Below are 24,518 nucleotides of genomic sequence, written 5' to 3'. Positions count from 1 at the left end.
AAACCCTTTGGATGCTTAATGTACACCTCCTCCTCAATCTTCCCATTGAGGAATGTTGTCTTCACATCCATCTGATGGATCTTCCAACCCATTCGAGCTGATAGTGCCAACATTCATCTGATAGATGAGTACCTTGCTATGGGAGCAAAGGTCTCATCATAGTGGATCCCCTCGACCTGTGAGAAACCTCGGGCAACAAACCTTGTTTTATGTTTCTCAACACTGCCATCAGCTGCCTACTTTACATTGTAAAGCCATTTGGAACTAACCACTAACTTGCCCTGAGGTCTTGGGACAACATCCCACACACTGTTCCAAATGATAGAGTCATACTCCTCTACCATTGCATCAACTCAAACTGGTTGCTACATTGCCTCGTCGAATGAAGAAGGTTTGGTATCTACACACTCCCCAACCAGGGCCATGTACCCAGTGTACCGCTTGGGTGACCTCCTCTGTCTGCACTGAGAAGATGGTTGTCCCACATTCTCTTGCGCATCCAGCATCAACTTGTCAGCTTCCCTTGAGCATTTTCGCCCATCTTTGGAAGTCTCAGCATGAGTGAATGTCTCCACTCCTGCATCCTCTGCATGCGGGTGCTCCACATTAATTTGAGGCTCCTCCTCCTTAGGAACTGAAAGTTCCTCATCTATATGCAACTTGAGCTCCCTCTCAAGTGATAATCGCATGGCTTTCTGCTTGTCAAACTTCAGATCCCTGTGTACCACTGTCCTCTGACTGGTAGGCAGGTACACCTGATAGTTGTGGGGTGTATCCGTGTACCCCATAAGTATTCCCAACTGAGTTGTTGGATCTAGCTTCTTCCAGGCACATTTGGTCACATGATAGTAAACTGATGATCCAAAGATTCAGAAGTGACTCACATCTGGTCGCTTCCTAGAAAAGGCCTCCATAGGTGTCTTCATTCCTAGTATACGGTGTGGGCTTCTGTTATGCAAGTATACTACTGTATTGCATGCCTTAGCCCACAAATGCACTGATAGACTTTGGTCATGCAACATCGCTCGAGCTTCTCCCACAATCGATCTGTTCTTCCTTTCGACCACCCCATTCTGCTGTGGGTTATGGGGTGCCGTCAACTCCCGTTTAATTCCTTCTGCAACGCAGAAGTCTTTAAGCTATTAGGAGACATACTCTCCACCATTGTCGCTACTCAAGGCTTTTATTTTCTTTCCAGATTCTTTCTCTGCCAAGGCTTTAAACTCACAAAACCTCAAGAAGGTATGATCCTTATTTTGCATAAAGTAGATCCAACATCTACGAGAAAAATCATCAATAAAAATAACATAGTACCTTTGTTTAGCGGTGGAGGCTATAGAGAATGGTCCACAAACATCTGAGTGACCTCGCTCCCGGATTACTCCAGCTCTACTGTCTCGATCTGGAAAGGAAGATTTCACATACTTACCCAAGGTACAACCTTTGCATGTATTCATTTGCTCCAGTTTTCCCTTGGGTAGCCCGGTAGCAATCTGCTGCATGATCTTTAGGGCTCCATGGCGCAAGTGGCCCAGTCTTCTATGCCATAGCTTGCCAACATCTTGGCTCTACACCATCTCAGCTTTGGAACTCAATGCAGCACAGTCGTCTACCTCCAGCTTGTAGAGATTCTTTACTCAAATCCTGATTCACTTTGTCTATCTAGTACTAATACGCCTTAGGAATATCTTTCCTTTACTAAAGACTACATCATAGCCTTTATCTTCTAGCATAGCGACAAACACAAGATTCTTCTTTAGATCTGGTACATACTTTACATTAGTTAGGGTGAGGGGAACTACATGCTCCCTTTGAAACACAACTGTACCTTCACCTGAAACACGGTACTTTCCATCATCGCCCATCTCAATCCGCATCTGGAGATCCTTCTCCTCCAAGGTATTGAAAAGATTCTTATCACCTGACATGTGGAATGAAGGTCCACTATCCAAGTACCACACATATCCCACCATGGATGAAATCATGCATGCGATAAGAGAGAAATCCAACTCAAACTGTGAGGCCAGTGCCTCACCATCAGATCCCTTCGAGGATCCCTTCTTGGATTTCTTCTGTGGGCAATTCGTAGCATAATGGCCCACTTCATGAATATGAAACCATCACACTTTCGATTTGTCAAACTTCTTCTCACCATGGGAAGAACTGGATTTGGGATGGGACGCCTTCCCTTTCCCCTTCCTCGCCTTACTCGCTAAGGCTAGATTTTCCTCATCATCTTGCTTTGATGAGGATCCATCTTTGGTGCTTCTTCTTATCTCCGCCTGCATCAGATCTGACCAAAGTTGTTCCCAATCTGACAATTTTTCTCTTCCATTAACCGAGTCTTGGTAGCTATTCCATCTCTTAGGAAGACCGAGGAGTGCAAGACTCACCATGTCATCATCGGCAGTCGTGATCCCTACACTTCTAAGCTCATCCCTGCAGGTGGTGAGCTTGTTCAGATATGTAGAGATCGTGTCGCCCTTTTCACACTTGATTTTCTGAAGCTTGTCTTTCAGCGCCAACTTCTTCTAATCGTTGCTGTTCTGATATAGATCTTCCAATGTTTTCCACATCGAAAATGGTGTCTCCTTCCCATGGAGACTCAAGACTATGTGGTCTCGAACTCCCTCCAGAAGGATTCTCCTTGCTCTAGCCACACATTTCTTCCATTCTGCCAATTCTGTAGCATCAGTCGGCTTGATGAATTCTTGATCAATGAAGTCCTTTAGACCGTTATCCTCTAATATTGCTTCCATGCGATCCTTCCAGGCTATATAATTCGAGCTACCATCAAGGGCATACTTGAGTCTTAAACCGTTGAACGCCATTGGTGAAATTGAGATGTGATAAAAACTTGATTTCTATATTTAGGAACCTCAAACTTCAAACTTCTCCCTTCTTGTATATTGTTCTTCGCTTTGATCACCTTTGCTCTGATACCATGTAGAAATTCCCACTGTAGATCAACGAATTATGCAATATACTAAAGCAAAATACAAGATCTACTTTTACAACAAACTTGCGGAAGCTTAATCGATTATGAGAAAGATCAAATAGAACACATATAATTGAGAATGAGAAAGAAATCACACATGAACACAGAAGAATACCCTGGGGAAAGCCTCATCTAAAAACCTCGATCTCTGCATTATCATACAAGTGGAAATATGTTCAATATTACAAAAAGAATAAGCTCACAAGCTATCCTGCTCTCTCTGCAATCAAACAATGCAGCTCACAGACTGAGTAAACACAAGATATGCCTTTCCTCAGCCCTCCAAGCCTCCTATTTCCTTGCACAGTTTTTCTTGGGGTCCAATGATGCCACCTGTGTGATTGGCCTCATCACACACTCACTAAACTGAAGAAGTAACTGCACAATCTCCAAGGAATGAATTCCTTCTGCATGCAAGAGATATTCACAATAGAATATTCTTGCAACTGATAGTACATTGTCCCTCCATCTGATCTCAACTGGGTCTTTGTCTAAATGACATGCATGAGTTATTTATGAGAGAATATTCAGTTATCTGAAGTGCAACAGTGACATGCATGTATGCATTAACTAATTGAACTCATAATTAATTCAACAAACTATTTGAACTAATCTAACTGGACTTGACTCAGTTAACTGAGCCAACTAATTACAACTCAATATTACAACTCATCCTTATCTCTTTAACTGATGGATAAATTCCTCAATCAATGGAGAGACTGTTGCATGTCCGCACATAGACTTCATGTTTGATTTTCTACAACTAATTAACTCAAGATGAATTAATTAATTATTTTACAAACAACTGCTAAGATCAAATTCGAATTTTACTTCTCTATTTTAGTTTAGGGACTAACTAAAATAGGAAGGTATCCCAAAATGATATTTATAGCAGTACTAAATTTAGCACTTCTATATTTAGTATTTCTTGTTGCTATTTTCAACATCTTTGTGGCGGTATCCTTATGCATGCAAGAGGGCACTACACCCATCACCTTGAGCGTGTGGGGGGCGGTGGTGTTGTACCTTAGCATACTCAACATTAAAATTGTCTTAATGGGGTTGTCCTCCTGCTCGCACCCCGATTGGGGACAATAGTAATATTATTAATTAATAATAATAATAATAATAATAATAATTATTTAGTATTAACAATAAATATTTTAAACTGGTTTTAATAATAATTAATAATAATAATAATTAAACAACAACAACGACAACAATAATAATAATAATAATATTTCTATTAAAATAATTATTTTTTAACAATATTATTATTTTTATTATTATATATTTATTAATATGAATATTAATATTAGATTTATACTATTAAAGTTTATTGGTATTTTTTAACCATATTTACTACACATTTATTTATTTATTAATGTAGTGTTGTTTTTTAACCACATTTACTAATATAATTATGCATGTGTATATCAACCACATTTATTAATATAATTATGCTAATTATATTATCTCGATGAATAAAAAAAGTATGAATAATTATATTATTATTATTATATTATTTTGCTTCATCTCATAGCAGTGATCATCTCATATTTTGAGCGTGATAATAACATTATATGCTTATGGCTAAATGGTGAATAGTCACTTAACCATTATTTTTTGATGTTTGGTTATTATTATTATAAATATTTAGATATAAAAATATTAGATTTTGAATATTATTTATTAACTAGTTATTTAATTAACTTATTAATTTTGTATTTATGAAGTGTTAATTATTAGTTTGTGTGGGATATAGAGCATTCAACGGACAATATTATTGGTACCAACATTAAAACAACATTGGTACTAGTTTAAATCTAAACTCAACTAACCTCTTAAACAGGAAAAATTTTCGATTAATGTTTAGTTCTAAGCTCGGGAAAGTTGATTAATGTTTTCTAAACTTGGAATTCGTACAATTGGGTTCAATTTCTCAGGTTTGGAATTTATTTCACAGGGATTCGGATTCTCGTAATTCCGATATTCTTCGGATGGGATGGAACTCACAGGTATATTTTCAATATTTAGTACTTGGATTGGATGGAGTAGCTTGCAAATTCAAAAATCACTGAGTTGTATGTTGGTAAATTGCACAAGCATATCAGAAGGGTAACGCAGCGGTAGTCTAAGCCATGGCTGCAGCGCTAAGAAAGGCCCAGGTAATCAATACTCAATCCCGCTTTTTGAGGTTATCGTTTGCAGCCTTTTCTTCTGCAGAAAATGACGTACAATCCAATGACAAAGAGCCGAATATATCCACTGTGACTCCCCCCATCACTAGCTGGCCTCAAAATCTCAACCCGAAGCGAATGCTCAGCCTTTTATCTCGCGTTAAAGACGTCCGGTTAGCCCTAGACATCTTTACCTACGCAGCTCGCTACCATGTGGGTTACAAGCACACTTACCAAACATACTATAAAATGATCGAAAAGCTCGCGTTGTCCAGGAAATCTGAAGACCTTGAGAATGTTCTGCAGCAATTAAAGCTGGACGATGTTAAATGCAGTGAAAATATGTTCATTTTTGTGATCAGAAGCTATGGTTTGACCAATAAACCCAAGGAAGCAATGAAGGTTTTCTCTGGCATGCATGAATTTCGGTGCAATCCGTCTGTGAAATCCTTCAATACACTTCTCAATGCGATGGTTCAGACCAAGCGCTTTAACATGGTGCACTCTCTGTATATGAGCTGTAGAAAAATTGGTGTGGTACCCAATGTCTTTACCTGTAATATTATCCTCAAAGCCCTGTGTCAAATGGGTGATTTAGAGGCTGCATACAAAGTGTTTGACGAAATGCCTAAACAGGGATGCATTCCTAACGTTGTTTCTTATAGCACAATTATGAGCTGCCTTTGCAACCGTGGGGATATGCCCGGGGCAATGAGGCTGTTTGAAGAAATTTCGAGCAAGGGTTGGGTTCCAGATACAGTTTCGTATACGATATTGATTGATGGGTATTGTAAGCGAGGTGAATTGCAGGAAGCTGTGAAGCTTATGGATCATATGGAAGAGAATGGCTGTCCTTTGACAGACATTACTTACGGCGTAGTCATTGAAGCCTATTGCAAAGAGGGAAAACTCGGTGAGGCTGTGAGCTTGTTGGATGATATGGTTGACAAAAAGCTGATACCTAGCCCAAGGCTTTGTAGTAAGGTTGTTGATGGTCTCTGCGGTAAGGGTAAGGTAGAAGATGCCGAAGAGCTGTGGAAGAGGCTGCTGAATAAGAATTGTACACCGGATAATGGCGTTTACAATACACTTATTTATTGGCTTTGCAAGAAAGGTCGTGTTTATAATGCAAGGAAGCTTTTTGACGAGATGATCAGGGATTGTGTACCAAATATTCTCACTTACAGCACGCTGATTAATGGGCTTTGTGAAGAGGGTGAATTGCAGGAGGCCTGCAAGCTCTGGGATGATATGCTGGAAAAAGGATGCGTTCCGAATATGTTTACATATAACATGCTCATTAATGGATTCTGCAAGGCAGGTAAAGTTAATGAAACTCTTCAAATTTTGGAAGAGCTGCTAGATAAGGGTTGTGTTCCCAATACTTTCACTTATACAATCCTTGTAGATGGGTTCTGTAAGTCATCTAATACAGAAGACATCACAAATGTCCTCAATGCAATATTAAGGAAGAAAATATGTCCTGGCCTGGATGCCTGGGACATGCTAATTCAGGTTGTTCTAAAGGAAAAAAACCTTGAAAGGACCAAGGAACTTTTTGATGCCATTTGAACGGATGCTCATTAGGTTATTGTCATAGTTAGCAAACAGCTTGGACTTATTTTTCCTTTCGATGACAGAAGATTGAACAACTCAATATTACACCTTGAACAGATATTGTAGGGGATCTTCTATGTTTTGCAACTGATCCTATACCAGCAAGCATATCTTGAGTAATAATGACAAAAGTGTATATACCACATATAGTCCCTTGTAAGGTAATACTGGAAATATCATCTATGTCTTGCATGCTTCATCCATTTTTCAGTAGGCACCATTCACAGCATGTCCATCTGTGTTTGTGTGCTAAGGGCTCATCTTCAGCTTTCAAGGGTTGTATACTAATCAATGTTATCAAACTATGTGACGCTTATGTGTCTTGTTTATGTGACGCTTTATTGTAAAAGTGGGGTCATCCAAATTATGGTTCTTGCTACAGTATTATTTAGTGTTATGTATTTCAATGGAACTCTGAATAATTTAGAAGTGCTTTCAGCCACAAGGTGCTACAGTTGCCTCCACTAAGCGGCAATAACAATTCTTATTTTGATTAATAGGATGTGAAATTGCTCAAGGCATAGGGTTGTCCCAACTGAGTGGGGGTTGTTAAGACAAATGGTGGGTGTTTAGTATGCCTCGTTTTTAAGCTCCTTACATCAAGATCTATTAGTGTCATGCTTTCGGTGTAGACATGCTTTTAATTTCTTTGGCTTTTTAATTTAAATTTTGCACGATGCACATTTAATTTTTGTCTAAAAGGGCAACTAGATAGCTAGTTACAATAACTCTAATAATTTAATTTCAATGGCTCATCCTACAAATTTAGAGGGTTAATTTCTGATCTAATTTAAATTTTGCACGATGCACATTTAATTTTTGTCTAAACGGGTAACTAGATAGCTAGTTGCAATAACTATGATAATTTAATTTCAATGGTTCATCCTACAAATTTAGTGGTTTAATTTCTGATCTATAAATAAGAGTTATATGTTGGAGGAAGTCACTAAGACCAGCTAACATAATTACATGCTGGAGAACTGTTTGGAGAATTGTCCAAAGGCTTATATAGTCTCTCCAGATTCATAACCACTTGGTTTTGAGAGCCTTGTCCAGTGTGTAAGGTTTCAACCCTCATTGAAATTCCTTGTCAGTGTAAGGATAAGACTTTGTAGGTGGAAGAGGTTGATAAGTCGCTTGGGTGTAGGAATCTAGAGTTAGATGACAATGGTTTGAGCAACACAAATTGGGTAAAAGCTTTTTGTAACATTTACATTTTATATATAAAGTTCTTCCTTCTTCCCCTCCAATTCATTGTATATTTCTCTCCTGATATGTTTGACTAGATGGGGAGTGAATGGAATTAATTAGAATTTATTTATTGCAAGGTTATATTATTTGCCTATATGCTTGATTGAGTTTGAGAGTTGTTTCTTGACTTCTGTGGAGATTTGGAAAAGAACATGGGGATAAAAATTTGCTACCTGGATTGCTTGCCAAGGTCAAGGGAATTGATCTTCTATTTCTAGCAATTTCCCCTACTATCTCTTTCACATTTAATAATATAACTTGAAGAATTCTGGAAAAGAAGTTAGCTATATTTATTCGCTTTGTTAGTAAGATCAACCAAGTTAGTTATCTTTATTCGCTTTGTTAGTAAGATCAACCCTACTCATTAGGGACATTTCCCAAAATGAAAATGACAACTCCATTAGGGAGAATTCCTTACCTTTTTTTTTTCAAGGATTGTTCCTCATCATTTTTCCAGTTTTGTTTGTTGTTTGTTTTTTTTCCATTTTTCTCTTTGTTGCAATAGGATCAAAGAGTTCAAGTTCCTTGCTTGTTTCTTCTAATTTTTCACTTGCTTAGTTCTTTGTTTGCAATTGTGTTTGGGTACAATACCAACTGCTTGCTAGTTTCCTTCGGACAATCCACAAGCACACCCGAGGTTCCTTTGTGCAACTGATGAGTAGCTCACTAGTTCACTTTGTGTAACTTGGGAGCGTCTTGTACCAAAGAAAAAATTTACAGGCTTGAAATTTTCCCTTCCAACGTTGAGTTCTTCTCCACATTTAAGAAGTTTGATCTTCAAATAAAAGAGGGTATTGATCTAACAATGTTTCCACTCCCAAAAGGAAATCTAATATATGGGGTATGCATGCCCTCAACTGACATCCTAGAACAAGGAGATATGAGTGGAACATTCATGTTAATAAGTAGCATTCCTAGAGAGACATTTCCATTGCTAATGAACTTGGACCAACCCTATTAGTTGGTGTTGCCATGGGAATACTAAAGCATCTACTGGTGAAACTAGAACTAGGAGGGTTCATGCACCTGCGAACTAATGGACCAAAAACATTGGCCATTCTAAACCAATGATGTGTAAGGTGGAAATTCACCTTTCTAAATGGCAAGTGGATCTTGAGGGCTAAACAATGGAGTGTTAAAATTTGTTGAAGATGGAGTAAGGATGTACTCCATCTCTAGAAGTTGAAGGTTGTCTTGAATAGGAGACTAAGCTCATCCTAGTATATTGATATGACTTTGTGGACCTTTCAAAAAACCAATCAGTGAGGACATGGGCTCGTCTTCTACAAGTTATTCTCTTGCAGGATTGTTCAAAGTAGTATATGTTTAATCTTCTAACTCATGATGAGTGGTCAAGAATATCCAATTTATGCCTTGCAATAGGCAATTCGATGATCTCAGGAGGGAGATCTCCAATCCTCCGAGATCAATGGGGCAAATGGCTAGCCACTTTCAAAGTCAAAATTTGGCAAAAAAGTTAAAGCAATCAATTCCTAGGCTAACTATGTTTTACGACAAATAACACTCCACTAAAAATGTTTGAACACAATCAACAAGCAAACGCATTCACTCAAGGTGATTAAACTCTAGAGTTTAATTGGTGAAGTGTTGCAAAGAGGACCTTTCAAAACCCAGCTTGGGATGATAAGGGCCCAAGTCCAAATAGCAAAGGTATGAACAATAATTATAGTGACATCCCACAAATCAGTCACCTAAGGTGCAATTTGCCTTACAAAGACAATAAAACTCCACCAACGCTCACACTGAGATCTACTATATGTCTCGAGTATTGAACAGAAGATTGAACAACTCAATATTACACCTTGAACAGATATTGTAGGGGATCTTCTATGTTTTGCAACTGATCCTATACCAGCAAGCATATCTTGAGTAATAATGACAGGTTGCATCTATGACTAAAAGAAGCAGTGGATTTTGCAAATTAAAAGAACAAATGTGTTAATAGTTGAATTGAAAGCTGAAGATAAGGTATTTGCACACAAACACAGCTGTATAATCTGTGGATGATGCCAACTAGAAAATGGATGAAGCATGCAACATTGCAACATGTCAGTGTACATCCTCAGTATTTAAGTTCACTTATGTAAATTATTAAATGCTCGGTATGCCTACCAACCAACTTTCTAAATGATGGACTCTTCCCAGTTTGCTATAAATTGAGAGTCTCACTCTATATATCAGACACAACAGATTAACAGATGCAGTGACTCTCTTGTTCCTTCTATTGGTTTTGAGTTTCCGTTCATTTTTTAGTTCCGTTGTCTCTATGGAGGTTAACCCTGATACTATCCTGCTGTTTGTAGTTTGATTTTACATGGTATCAGAGCAATGGACATACAAAGTAAGCTTTGCAATTTGTCGGCTACCCGGAAGATGTTAAAGGGTATAGATTAATTGATGCTGACACCCGGAGTTAATCATCAGTAGGAGTGTTTCATTGATGAGCAGTCCCCTCAGCATCTTGAATCTGCAAGTGTAAACCTGAGTGATGTTGATTCTGCAAGATTGATTTCAATTTCAGCACTGTGTGCATAGTGATTGAAGTGCTTGAGGGCTTCACAGTGATGGTTTCAATGTGCAAGGAGTGAGGAGTTACAACAATCTGTGTTTTGATCGAGTGCATAGTGATTGAAGTGCTTGAGTGCTTGACAGTGATGGTTTCAATGTGCAAGGAGTGAGGAGTTACAACAATCTGTGTTTTGATTGAATGCCATGATCTTAGAGAGGGAGTTTGATATTGGTTAATGTTAGTTATTAATTTCTACCTGTATATATTTTGCATGATAACTTTGAAATAAAAATGCCTACCCTAATTAAAAATTTATGTGTGTGCAATTAATTTCTAATTAAAAGAGTCTGAAGACAATTATTTCGCCCAACAAAGAGCCTTGCCCTAACTGGAGTGGCCAGAGTTGTCATGGATAGAGGGTTAAATTCAGGAAACCATAGTTGAAATAAGAGCCTAGAGTAACCCCAAAACTGGAGTCCTTGATGAAAAACCCTTTGATGATCCTCTAAATTATGGAAAAATACCACAAAGAACCCTTAACTGGAGTCCTTGATGAAAAACCCTTTGATGATCCTCTAAATTATGGAAAAATACCACAAAGAACCCTTAAAAAAAACACAGATCTGTATTCGAGGACCAAGTCTGATCATGATGCACCCATTCTCAAAGTGCAGAAGTTGATGGCCAAAGCCCATTAAAACGACAGATAATGGCATGACGCTCATATGTTAAACAAGAATGGATGGATTTGGGATGATCCACCTCAATAGATGGAATTTTTTCTATATGTTCCACAACGAACGCTAGCCCTGAGAGATTTTTGGGAGTCGATTTTGAGAACCCTGGCTTTAGGGCATCCTTAAAGGATCAAGGCCAAGAAGAAGAGGGTGCACCCTAGCCTTTGGCTCTGTCACTTAATTTTGAAACTAAGAAGATCAAAGGGTTCTTGGTTATGTCGTAATTTTTGAGCGAATTTCCTTCCTAAAGCTGCCTTCGTCCATGAATGAGTCGCGTAAATACGAAGAGGATTCATGTCCTATCTTGAATCCTGGTTGTGAGTGTAGAGACAAGATCGATAGCTTTAACCTACATATAAAAGGTGCACCTTGAGATTGGCCTCACAAAGACTGAAAATTTCAAAAGATGCAGAACGATGGCCTCATACTGGGAGATTATTACAAAAGAAGTTACCCCTGATTTACTAAATCTACAACAATAACACCAAAATGAAGGGTTTCTAACATTGGGAAAAATCTTGAAGCTGAAAGTATCCTAGAAACAAAGCGACAACTTAAGGGATTAGGGTTTCCATCACAATTCCTCATCAACTTCTTAATATTTGAGTTCAATAATATTAACTTTTTTTTCTTTAAATGGATGAATAAATGACTAACAAAAATATGTGTTGTTAAATTTTGATATTTAATACAATTTAATATAAAATTTATTTTTTTAACTTTTGAAATCCCAAAATATTGGCCACCTTCAATTCAATATAGATATAGAGTGTGTTGGGAAGTGACTTACATACTAGTACTTCAATTTAGAGGTATAATTACATCAATATTAATGATAAATATGCTTTGGTATAGGTTATTTTTTTCTAAAACTTAAATCATATATTTCTATGTTTAATATAGAGGTATTTTGAGATGATATATAAAGGCTTTAAAATAACTGAAATCTGAATTTTGTATAGCAACATTTTTCTACAACTCCTACCTTATAGTTTTTAAATTCAACATCATTTAATATTTATTACCTTTCCTTCAAAATGATCAACCATATAATTTAAGTTTTTTTGGGAACCTCTGGTTTTTAAATTCAACATCATTTAATATTCATTACCTTTCCTGCAAAGTGATCAACGATATAATTTAAGTTTTTTTGGAAAGAGATAATTTTTTTTGGGGAAGCGATAAAATTTATTATAATTGGTGCTTCAGTGATAATAAAAACAACCATAATTAACTCTTATCTTGAATATAGTTTATTCATTATTAAGGAAATCACACCAATTAAAATACCCTATTCCATAATCTTATTTTTAATATTTAAAAAAATATACTTTTAACCCCTCCAAAAGACTTTTAAATTTTAATACAACACTACAAATATAATTTTAATTTAAATATTATTAAAAAAATCTAATAATATTCCCAACCAACCTCTCCTACCTATCCCTAATGTAATTTTGATAATCAATTATTTACACCCTAATATTAAATAATTATAGATAAATTTAAGATTAAAAAAGCTTCGATAAACTCTCCCCTTTCGTATTTTCTTGTGCGTGCGAGTCATAAGTTGAAAGAGCTTTCATTTATACCTTTGCGATCCAGCACTGTATTTTAAGAGTCCAGAAATTCCGATGCGCCTTTCACGAAACCCGGCTGTATTTTAAGAGTCCAGAAATTCCAATGCTCCTTTCACGGAATCCGGCTCCTATGCAGGTTAGACAATCTTTTGTAGTTTGAAATGGAGTAGGTTTCTTACTCAGACATCACTTGCGAAGCATGGTAGTATTTCGTTGACCCCCAGGCGTATCAGAAGGCTAACGCAGGGGAAGTCTAGACCATGGCTACAGTCCTCAGACAACTCCAGGTATTCAATGCTCAATTCCGCGCTTCTAGATCATCGTTTGCTGCCTTTTCTTCTGCAGAAAATGCCATACAATCCGATGACAAAGAGCCCAAGATGTACACAGTGACGCCCCCCATCACAAGTTGGCCTCAAAAACTCAATCCAAATCGAATGCTTCGCCTCTTAATCCGCGTCCAAAATGTCCAGTTAGCCCTAGACATTTTCACCTACGCAGCCCGTTATCATTTGGGTTACAAGCACACATATGAAACATACTATAAAATGATCGAAAAGCTCGCATTGTCCAGAGAGTTTGAAGGCCTTGAGAATGTCCTGCAGCAATTAAAGGAGGACGATGTGAAATGCAGTGAGAGTATGTTCATCGTCGTGATCAGAAGCTATGGCTTCGCCAATAAACCCAAGGAAGCCATGAAGACCTACTTCAAAATGCATGAATTTCGATGTAATTCGTCTGTGAAATCCTTCAACACTCTTCTCAATGCCATGGTTCAAACCAAGCGCTTTAACCTGGTGCAGTCGCTGTATCTCAGCTGTAGAAAAATCGGTGTGGTGCCCAATGTCTTTACCTGTAATATTGTCCTCAAAGCCCTTTGTCAAATGGACGATTTAGAGGCTGCATACAAATTGTTTGATGAAATGCCTAAACAAGGATGCGGTCCTAATGTTGTCTCTTACAGCACGATTATGAGATGCCTTTGCAACCGTGGGGATATGCACGGGGCAATGAGGCTGTTTGAAGAAATTTTGAGCAAGGGGTGGGTTCCGGATCCAGTTTCATATACGATATTGGTCGATGAGCATTGTAAGCGAGGAGAGTTGCAGGAAGCTGTGAAGCTTATGGATCATATGGAGGAGAATGGATGTCCAATCATAGACATTACATACAGTGTAGTTATTGAAGCTTACTGCAAAGAGGGCAAGATCAGCGAGGCCGTGAGCTTGTTGGATAACATCAGTGTTGCGGGGGAGCGCCCCCCCCCCCTTCGAACCCGCTCCCGAAGCGCGCTCGGGCGGGAGCGGCTCGGGAGCGGGTCGGGAGCGCGCTCCCGTAAAAAAATTTGCGCTCCCTGGTCTGTGAGGGAGCGTTTCAGGGAGCGATCGCTCCCGCGCTCCCGGAGCGCTTTTTAATGCTCGGGAGCGATCGCTCCCTGATCGCTCCCGGGCATTAAAAAACGCTCCGGGAGCGAATTTTAAAATTCTGGGAGCGGTTCGGCGGAAAAAAATTCCGCGGACCCGAAAAAAACAAAAAATTTAATTAATTTTTTTGGATTTATAAGCCCAATGGGCCAAAACAAAATCATTTCAATGAGATTGAGCTTGAGTTTGAGAGCAAAGGAGCAAGGAGCAGGAGCTGAGGAGCAAGGAGCCAGAGCTGAGGAGCGAGGAGAAAGTGCCAAGGAGCGAGGAGCAAGCTTGCAGAGGTAAGTAACTTAATCATTTAGTTAGTTTAGCTGGTTAGGTGGTTAGTTTGGTTAGTTTAATTTACCTGTTTGAGTTTAAAGATCATTAATTTAAATTAAATTAATAAATTAAATGAATTAATCCCAATAAACTAAATTAATTTGCAGATTCAAGACTCAAACCCTACAAACATCAAACACGATGGACCTGGGGATTTTTATTGGCATTTTCCTCTTCCTGGTCCCTTTTCTGGTTATTATGGTGGTGGAGAGTAGGAAATGGAGGGGGCCTGAAACTGAAGAGGTGGATGAAGAAGCCGGAGGAAGTCAAATAGGTGAAAACCCTAGTGAGGAGGATGTGGAGGAGGGTGAACATGAGGGTCAAAAAACTAAACAAGACCAAACTCCATTGTGGAAATATGTTCAGAGGCCTGAAACAGGGAGAGGGGGTGGAACCACTAAATTTCATTGCCCCCATTGCAACACTGATTTCACAGGCTCATACACCCGTTTGAGAAGACACCTTTGCGGGAAAAGGGCATGGGATGGAGAGAAACAAATAGGAATCAGAACTTGCGACGCGGTGTCAACAGCAGATAGAGCCAAATACATAAAGGAAGAGGAGGACACCCAATACAAAGCAAAAAGATCAAGGGGTTTCTTTGAAAGCTCACAAAGAACTCCTTCAGCATCCTCCCAAGGCAGTGGATATGGACACGGAGGCTCAGGGTCATCATCTTTACGCCGTAGAACCATATCAGATTTCCTTGATGAGGGGTGTAGGAATGATGTGGATTCAAAAATTTACAGGTTCCTCTATGCAAATGGGATACCATTCAATGTTCTACGCTCACCTTATTGGCACGAAATGGTTTCTGCCATAAATGATGCCCCTAAAGGATACAAGAGCCCTGGGTATGACAAGGCAAGAACAGTTGGCCTTGATCATGAAAAAGCAAAAATATCACAATCTTTGAATAAAATGACAAGTTCTTGGACTGACAATGGGGTGTCCATTGTATCTGATGGATGGACAAATGTAAAAGGCAAGCCATTGATAAGTGTTCTTGCTGTGTCCCGAAGTGGTCTCATTTTTCTAGCTGCACATGATTACTGAGACAAGTTCAAGACTGCTATCAACATTGCAGAAGCATTGCTTGAAACAATTGAGCGTATTGGCCCATACAATGTCATCCAAGTCATCACTGATAATGCTCCTAATTGTAAGGCAGCGGGAGCAATTATTGAGGATAGATACCCGAACATATTTTGGTCTGGATGTTTGGTTCACACATTGAACCTTTTGTTGCATGATATTGTCAAAAACAAAAATGAACAATACCAATGGATTGGTGATTTGTACAAGAAAGGAAAAAAAATGATAAAATTTATTACAAATCATAGCAATACCCATGGCCTTTTCCGCAGTCACTCGAGATTGGAGTTGCTGAAGATTGCGAGGACTAGATTTGGTAGCTATTACCTCACCTTCAGGCGCCTTTTGAAGGTAAGAGAGGGTTTAGCTAGCATGGTATCAAGTCCAAATTGGCAGGTGTTAAAGGAAAGGGCTACAAATGCAGCTGACATTGCAGGTTTTGAAACGGTGGAGGAGGCCGCTCTTGATGGGCAGTTTTGGACAACTGTGAGACAGGTATTGGATTTCACCAAGCCAATTTATAACATGATTCGGTTTGCAGATACAGACAAACCAGTGATTGGCGAGGTGTATGAGCAAATGGATACCATGTTGGGGGAAATAAAAGACATTGTTAATAACAGAGATCCCGACTTGTACAATCTGATTCACGATTGTGTGTGTGAACGGTGGAAAAGGCTTAACCTTCCACTACATTGCTTGGCGTATATCCTTACGCCAAAATACTACTCAGATTCTTGGTTGGGCAAACCTGCAGCAGGGGGCGGTGTTAGGACCAAACCCCATTTAGATCGAGAGGTAACTAAAGGATATCTGGATGCATTAGAAAAGTTGGTGCCTGACAGGGAGGAATGTGCAGCTGTGCGCCTTGAAATAGGCAGATACTTCACTGGCAGTGGTTTGTATGGTAACTTCCATGCAATGGACGACAAAGATAAATTTGATTCTCTCACATGGTGGGAAACATATGGCGGCGACGGACTTTTGCGAAAATTGGCATTGAAAGTTCTTGCACAGGTTGTAAATTCTTCTTCTGCAGAGAGGTGTTGGAGCACCTACAGTTATATACATAATGTGAAAAGAAACAGGCTCAACGAAAACCGAGCAGAAAGCTTGGTTTATGTGCACTACAATTTGAGGTTGTTGAGCCATTACTGTGATCGGGCTAATGAAGATCCCACATATAAAATTTGGGACAATCACCCTGAGGACGACAATTTGGAGGATGGCATTGTACATATGGAAGAACTAGAAGATGAGCTTGTACGGGATGAAGCTGAAGCAGCTGCAGCAGCCATGCCACCTCCACCTCCACCATCCAGTAGCAGTTCTCGGGGCCCGAGTCTTGTTCCATTGCTGTCGCCACCTCCATCGACACCCTCGCGTGGAGGCTCTAGTTCTGGTCGTCGGTCTGGGCGGGAGACTCCTAGAAGACCACCACGACCTACTTATACTCCTGGAGACTCTCGTGGCAAGGGCCACTTGTAGATTTACAGTTTACTTGTCTTTTTTAGTTTCTATTAGACTTGTCACTTTAGTTTTCATAACTGTTCAGTGTTGAGTTTTGAGTCCTTGACTCTTGACTCTTGACTCTTTCATATCATTATGACATTATGATATTTTTTGTAAACATTATATCACTGTGACAATGAAAATTTGAAGTTTGAAGTTGGGCCTTGGCAATTATAACTCATTGGTAATGATTGTGAATTATCAATATGATGCTTTGTGAAAGACTAAAGTTGTTTCATTTCATCTCATTATTCATGTTTCATTTTATAAATTTTTAACATTTCATATCATGTTAACAGTTAGAAGTTAGGACTTAGAAATATCTTCGATATTACTTCTTGTAATGGTTAAACTTGGCTTACAAGTACAACTTGTTACTTTGGTGATCAATGATGATAAATGTTATTGAATTGAATGTTATTTTAATTTATTATTTTACTAAGGTTGATGACGATTATAATTTCTAGATTATTGATGTGATATGGTTCAATGATCAATTTATGTTTTTTTATGTTTTTTATGTCTATTTCATCATTCTACATGTTTTTGTTGACATATATGTATCAAAAATTAAAAAATATAAAATATATATATATTTTTAAAAAATCGCTCCAGGATTCGCTCCCAAACCGGGAGCTTCTGAAAATGGTCGCTCCCGCTCCCGCTCCCCGCTCCCGCTCCCGCTCCCAAGTAACACTGGATAACATGGTTGATAGAAAGATGATACCCAACCCGAGCCTGTGTAGTAAAGTTATTGATGGTCTCTGCAATGAGGGTGCAGTGGAAGATGCCGGAATGCTGTGGAAGAGATTGCTGAACAAGAATTGTACACCGGATAATGTCGTTTACAGTACACTTATCTATTGGCTTTGCAAGAAGGGTGATGTTTATGGTGCAAGGAAGCTTTTCGACGAGATGGTCAGGGGCTGTATACCCAATATTGTCACTTACAACACGTTGATTAATGGGCTCTGTGAAAAGGGTGAGTTGCAGGAGGCCTGCAAGCTCTGGGATGACATGCTGGAAAAGGGATGCGTTCCAAATGTGTTTACATATAACATGCTCATTATTGGATTCTGTAAGGCAGGTAAAGCTAATGAAGCTAATCAAATTTTGGAGGAGATGCTGGATAAGGGTTGTGTTCCAAATACTTTCACATATAGAATCCTGGTAGATGGACTCTGCAAGTCATCTAAGACAGGGAATATCACGAAGGTCGTCAATGCAATTTTAAAGAAAATAATATATCCTGACCGGGATGCCTGGGACATGCTAATTAAGGGAGTTCTAAAGGAAAGAAACCTTGAAATAATCGAGAAGCTTTTTGATGGCATTTCAACGGATGTTCATTGAATGATTATCGTAGCTATCAAACAGCTTGGACTTTCTCTTTGTCTTCGATGGGAGAAGGTTGAACAACACAATCTCAAACGCCCTGAACAAAGGTTGCAGGGAATCTTTTATGTTTTGCAACTGATCTTATACCAGCGAGTGAACTCAGCGCTGCTTACAAGTGTACATAGAGGGACTTGTCATTCAGTTGGCAAATTGAGTATAATGATAGGTTGCTTCAATGATTAGAGACAGCACAAGATTTTGCACTTTTACAATATTAAGTGTGTTAATATCAGTGTTATTGGAACCGCACTAGAACCGGTGGCATTGGCTGGTCTGATCATTTTTACCCCAAACTGTTCTGACCGGTAGTTTGGAACTGGAGCCAGTTCAGCTGAACTGGTCTTTTTTCACTGAATTGGCAGGTTCCGTAACAGTCCGGACAATACACTCTGGACCTCTCAAAACCATTTTTTTCTTTTAATTAAATTAAATTTTGTGAGACGGCCCACCTCTAAAGCGAACCTAGGTTCCTTTTAAAGCTATTTAAAGGGACCATTTGGAGCAAAAATGGTTGAATGACATGGTTTATGTTTGATACAACTTTAGGTTGAGGTGTAACCAATCGCTGAACAATACCCCTGAATCAAGCAACATAGTTTTGGGTGATTTTGATCCATCATCAAAATGGGTTGTGGAGACTAAGACACTAACATTTAACAATGAAAACTTTTCTTAGATGGACTTGGACCCACCTCCATAGGAAGAGATATCACAACTTTCAGGGCCAGGGAAATCAAGCCAGAATCCCATTGTAGAGGCTGCTCATTCTGAGGCTGAGGCTGAGGCTGAGGAGGATGATTCTGATGATAGCCATTAGCACTAGTAGCTGTAGTACTGTAGTACTATGCTTATTTTTGGATTCTAGAGGCCATTTAGAGCCTATTTCTTGATGTATTTTGGTTCAGTGGTATATTGCACTAAGTGCTATTTTGGTTTATGCACTATTAGAATTTTTGCATAATTGTGTATAAATGGTTTAGATTCATATGGATACACATGAATATATATGTCTTTCTTAAATTTTAATATTTTATGTATTTTTTGATCAACCAACTTTACGGTTTGGTTTCTTCCAGTTCTAGTCCAGTTCCCGGTTCTTGGGTTGACTGGCTTGATGACCAGTTCAGTTTTGATAACATTGATTAGTATACAACCCTTGAAAGCTGAAGATGAGCCCTTAGCACACAAAAACAGATGGACATGCTGTGAATGGTGCCTACTGAAAAATGGATGAAGCATGCAAGACATAGATGATATTTCCAGTATTACCTTACAAGGGACTATATGTGGTATATACACTTTTGTCCTGCAATGAAAGATAAATCTATCAATGCACAATATTGCCATGTAACAGATAATATCTGTATGCACTCTCTGGAATTGATATTGCTTATGATTCTTAAAAGAAAGACACACGCACATTATGTAATGGAAAGTTGTAATTGCAGAAGTGGGTTCTGCATATTTGTACAAAATTCGAAGGGCAATCTTTCTAGTTTTTTCTGTTGAAATATCTGTAGGCTGTTTTTCCCTGAGATGTTTGGAGCATTCCAAACAGGATATATCCAGTCTCCCATGTTACGGTGAATTCTTTTGGCTTACAAACTGTATTGAAAAATCAAGTTTTTATTTATCTTTTCGGTTCAAGTTACGGTACATTTAGATTGTTCGGCATCATAAATACCATCAAAATTCTTATTGTTTTTAGCTTATTTTTTGAAGTTCAAATCCTTAAGTTATTCTGTCTAGTATATTTTTATGTGTCTCATAGTTTTAAGGATATGTTCTCTATTTGAATGTAATAAATGCTACAAGCGATTCAAGTGTCTTGTTTATGTGACGCTTTATTGTAAAAGTGGGGTCATCCAAATTATGGTTCTTGCTACAGTATTATTTAGTGTTATGTATTTCAATGGAACTCTGACTAATTTAGAAGTGCTTTCAGCCACAAGGTGCTACAGTTGCCTCCACTAAGCGGCAATAACAATTCTTATTTTGATTAATAGGATGTGAAATTGCTTAAGGCATAGGGTTGTCCCAACTGAGTGGGGGTTGTTAAGACAAATGGTGGGTGTTTAGTATGCCTCGTTTTTAAGCTCCTTACATCAAGATCTATTAGTGTCATGCTTTCGGTGTAGACATGCTTTTAATTTCTTTGGCTTTTTAATTTAAATTTTGCACGATGCACATTTAATTTTTGTCTAAAAGGGCAACTAGATAGCTAGTTACAATAACTCTGATAATTTAATTTCAATGGCTCATCCTACAAATTTAGAGGGTTAATTTCTGATCTAATTTAAATTTTGCACGATGCACATTTAATTTTTGTCTAAACGGGTAACTAGATAGCTAGTTGCAATAACTATGATAATTTAATTTCAATGGTTCATCCTACAAATTTAGTGGTTTAATTTCTGATCTATAAATAAGAGTTATATGTTGGAGGAAGTCACTAAGACTAGCTAACATAATTACATGCTGGAGAACTGTTTGGAGAATTGTCCAAAGGCTTATATAGTCTCTCCAGATTCATAACCACTTGGTTTTGAGAGCCTTGTCCAGTGTGTAAGGTTTCAACCCTCATTGAAATTCCTTGTCAGTGTAAGGATAAGACTTTGTAGGTGGAAGAGGTTGATAAGTCGCTTGGGTGTAGGAATCTAGAGTTAGATGACAATGGTTTGAGCAACACAAATTGGGTAAAAGCTTTTTGTAACATTTACATTTTATATATAAAGTTCTTCCTTCTTCCCCTCCAATTCATTGTATATTTCTCTCCTGATATGTTTGACTAGATGGGGAGTGAATGGAATTAATTAGAATTTATTTATTGCAAGGTTATATTATTTGCCTATATGCTTGATTGAGTTTGAGAGTTGTTTCTTGACTTCTGTGGAGATTTGGAAAAGAACATGGGGATAAAAATTTGCTACCTGGATTGCTTGCCAAGGTCAAGGGAATTGATCTTCTATTTCTAGCAATTTCCCCTACTATCTCTTTCACATCTAATAATATAACTTGAAGAATTCTGGAAAAGAAGTTAGCTATATTTATTCGCTTTGTTAGTAAGATCAACCAAGTTAGTTATCTTTATTCGCTTTGTTAGTAAGATCAACCCTACTCATTAGGGACATTTCCCAAAATGAAAATGACAACTCCATTAGGGAGAATTCCTTACCTTTTTTTTTTCAAGGATTGTTCCTCATCATTTTTCCAGTTTTGTTTGTTGTTTGTTTTTTTTCCATTTTTCTCTTTGTTGCAATAGGATCAAAGAGTTCAAGTTCCTTGCTTGTTTCTTCTAATTTTTCACTTGCTTAGTTCTTTGTTTGCAATTGTGTTTGGGTACAATACCAACTGCTTGCTAGTTTCCTTCGGACAATCCACAAGCACACCCGAGGTTCCTTTGTGCAACTGATGAGTAGCTCACTAGTTCACTTTGTGTAACTTGGGAGCGTCTTGTACCAAAGAAAAAATTTACAGGCTTGAAATTTTCCCTTCCAACGTTGAGTTCTTCTCCACATTTAAGAAGTTTGATCTTCAAATAAAAGAGGGTATTGATCTAACAATGTTTCCACTCCCAAAAGGAAATCTAATATATGGGGTATGCATGCCCTCAACTGACATCCTAGAACAAGGAGATATGAGTGGAACATTCATGTTAATAAGTAGCATTCCTAGAGAGACATTTCCATTGCTAATGAACTTGGACCAACCCTATTAGTTGGTGTTGCCATGGGAATACTAAAGCATCTACTGGTGAAACTAGAACTAGGAGGGTTCATGCACCTGGGAACTAATGGACCAAAAACATTGGCCATTCTAAACCAATGATGTGTAAGGTGGAAATTCACCTTTCTAAATGGCAAGTGGATCTTGAGGGCTAAACAATGGAGTGTTAAAATTTGTTGAAGATGGAGTAAGGATGTACTCCATCTCTAGAAGTTGAAGGTTGTCTTGAATAGGAGACTAAGCTCATCCTAGTATATTGATATGACTTTGTGGACCTTTCAAAAAACCAATCAGTGAGGACATGGGCTCGTCTTCTACAAGTTATTCTCTTGCAGGATTGTTCAAAGTAGTATATGTTTAATCTTCTAACTCATGATGAGTGGTCAAGAATATCCAATTTATGCCTTGCAATAGGCAATTCGATGATCTCAGGAGGGAGATCTCCAATCCTCCGAGATCAATGGGGAAAATGGATAGACACTTTCAAAGTCAAAATTTGGCAAAAAAGTTAAAGCAATCAATTCCTAGGCTAACTATGTTTTACGACAAATAACACTCCACTAAAAATGTTTGAACACAATCAACAAGCAAACGCATTCACTCAAGGTGATTAAACTCTAGAGTTTAATTGGTGAAGTGTTGCAAAGAGGACCTTTCAAAACCCAGCTTGGGATGATAAGGGCCCAAGTCCAAATAGCAAAGGTATGAACAATAATTATAGTGACATCCCACAAATCAATCACCTAAGGTGCAATTTGCCTTACAAAGACAATAAAACTCCACCAACGCTCACACTGAGATCTACTATATGTCTCGAGTATTGAACAGAAGATTGAACAACTCAATATTACACCTTGAACAGATATTGTAGGGGATCTTCTATGTTTTGCAACTGATCCTATACCAGCAAGCATATCTTGAGTAATAATGACAGGTTGCATCTATGACTAAAAGAAGCAGTGGATTTTGCAAATTAAAAGAACAAATGTGTTAATAGTTGAATTGAAAGCTGAAGATAAGGTATTTGCACACAAACACAGCTGTATAATCTGTGGATGATGCCAACTAGAAAATGGATGAAGCATGCAACATTGCAACATGTCAGTGTACATCCTCAGTATTTAAGTTCACTTATGTAAATTATTAAATGCTCCGTATGCCTACCAACCAACTTTCTAAATGCTGGACTCTTCCCAGTTTTCTATAAATTGAGAGTCTCACTCTATATATCAGACACAACAGATTAACAGATGCAGTGACTCTCTTGTTCCTTCTATTGGTTTTGAGTTTCCGTTCATTTTTTAGTTCCGTTGTCTCTATGGAGGTTAACCCTGATACTATCCTGCTGTTTGTAGTTTGATTTTACATGGTATCAGAGCAATGGACATACAAAGTAAGCTTTGCATATTTGTCGGCTACCCGGAAGATGTTAAAGGGTATAGATTAATTGATGCTGACACCCGGAGTTAATCATCAGTAGGAGTGTTTCATTGATGAGCAGTCCCCTCAGCATCTTGAATCTGCAAGTGTAAACCTGAGTGATGTTGATTCTGCAAGATTGATTTCAATTTCAGCACTGTGTGCATAGTGATTGAAGTGCTTGAGGGCTTCACAGTGATGGTTTCAATGTGCAAGGAGTGAGGAGTTACAGCAATCTGTGTTTTGATCGAGTGCATAGTGATTGAAGTGCTTGAGTGCTTGACAGTGATGGTTTCAATGTGCAAGGAGTGAGGAGTTACAACAATCTGTGTTTTGATTGAATGCCATGATCTTAGAGAGGGAGTTTGATATTGGTTAATGTTAGTTATTAATTTCTACATGTATATATTTTGCATGATAACTTTGAAATAAAAATACCTACCCTAATTAAAAATTTATGTGTGTGCAATTAATTTCTAATTAAAAGAGTCTGAAGACAATTATTTCGCCCAACAAAGAGTCTGAAGACAATTATTTCGCCCAACAAAGAGCCTTTCCCTAACTGGAGTGGCCAGAGTTGTCATGGATAGAGGGTTAAATTCAGGGAACCATAGTTGAAATAAGAGCCTAGAGTAACCCCAAAACTGGAGTCCTTGATGAAAAACCCTTTGATGATCCTCTAAATTATGGAAAAATACCACAAAGAACCCTTAACTGGAGTCCTTGA

General features: G+C 38.3%; 2 protein-coding genes across 2 annotated transcripts; both read left to right on the top strand.

Annotated features, from left to right (window-relative positions):
- Nucleotides 1-4,852: 4,852 nt before the first annotated feature.
- On the top strand, nt 4,853-7,129 carry LOC149163008 (uncharacterized). The gene has a single exon (XM_089437484.1). The coding sequence runs from the start codon at nt 5,140-5,142 to the stop codon at nt 6,748-6,750; it is 1,611 nt and encodes a 536-aa protein (XP_089293610.1). The 5' UTR covers nt 4,853-5,139; the 3' UTR covers nt 6,751-7,129.
- Nucleotides 7,130-12,857: 5,728 nt separating this feature from the next.
- On the top strand, nt 12,858-18,878 carry LOC149163007 (uncharacterized). The gene is made up of 2 exons (XM_089437483.1): nt 12,858-14,131; nt 17,954-18,878. Exons 1-2 carry the CDS (start codon nt 13,154-13,156, stop codon nt 18,599-18,601), a joined length of 1,626 nt encoding a protein of 541 aa, XP_089293609.1. The 5' UTR covers nt 12,858-13,153; the 3' UTR covers nt 18,602-18,878.
- The last annotated feature ends 5,640 nt before the right edge of the window (nt 18,879-24,518 follow it).

This window comes from Pinus tabuliformis, chromosome 5_2 (assembly GCF_031772625.1).
Source record: "Pinus tabuliformis cultivar Carrire ecotype Pingquan chromosome 5_2, CPIR1, whole genome shotgun sequence".
In the NCBI taxonomy this organism is placed as follows: domain Eukaryota; kingdom Viridiplantae; phylum Streptophyta; class Pinopsida; order Pinales; family Pinaceae; genus Pinus; species Pinus tabuliformis.
This window is presented reverse-complemented; position numbering and strand designations above follow the sequence as displayed.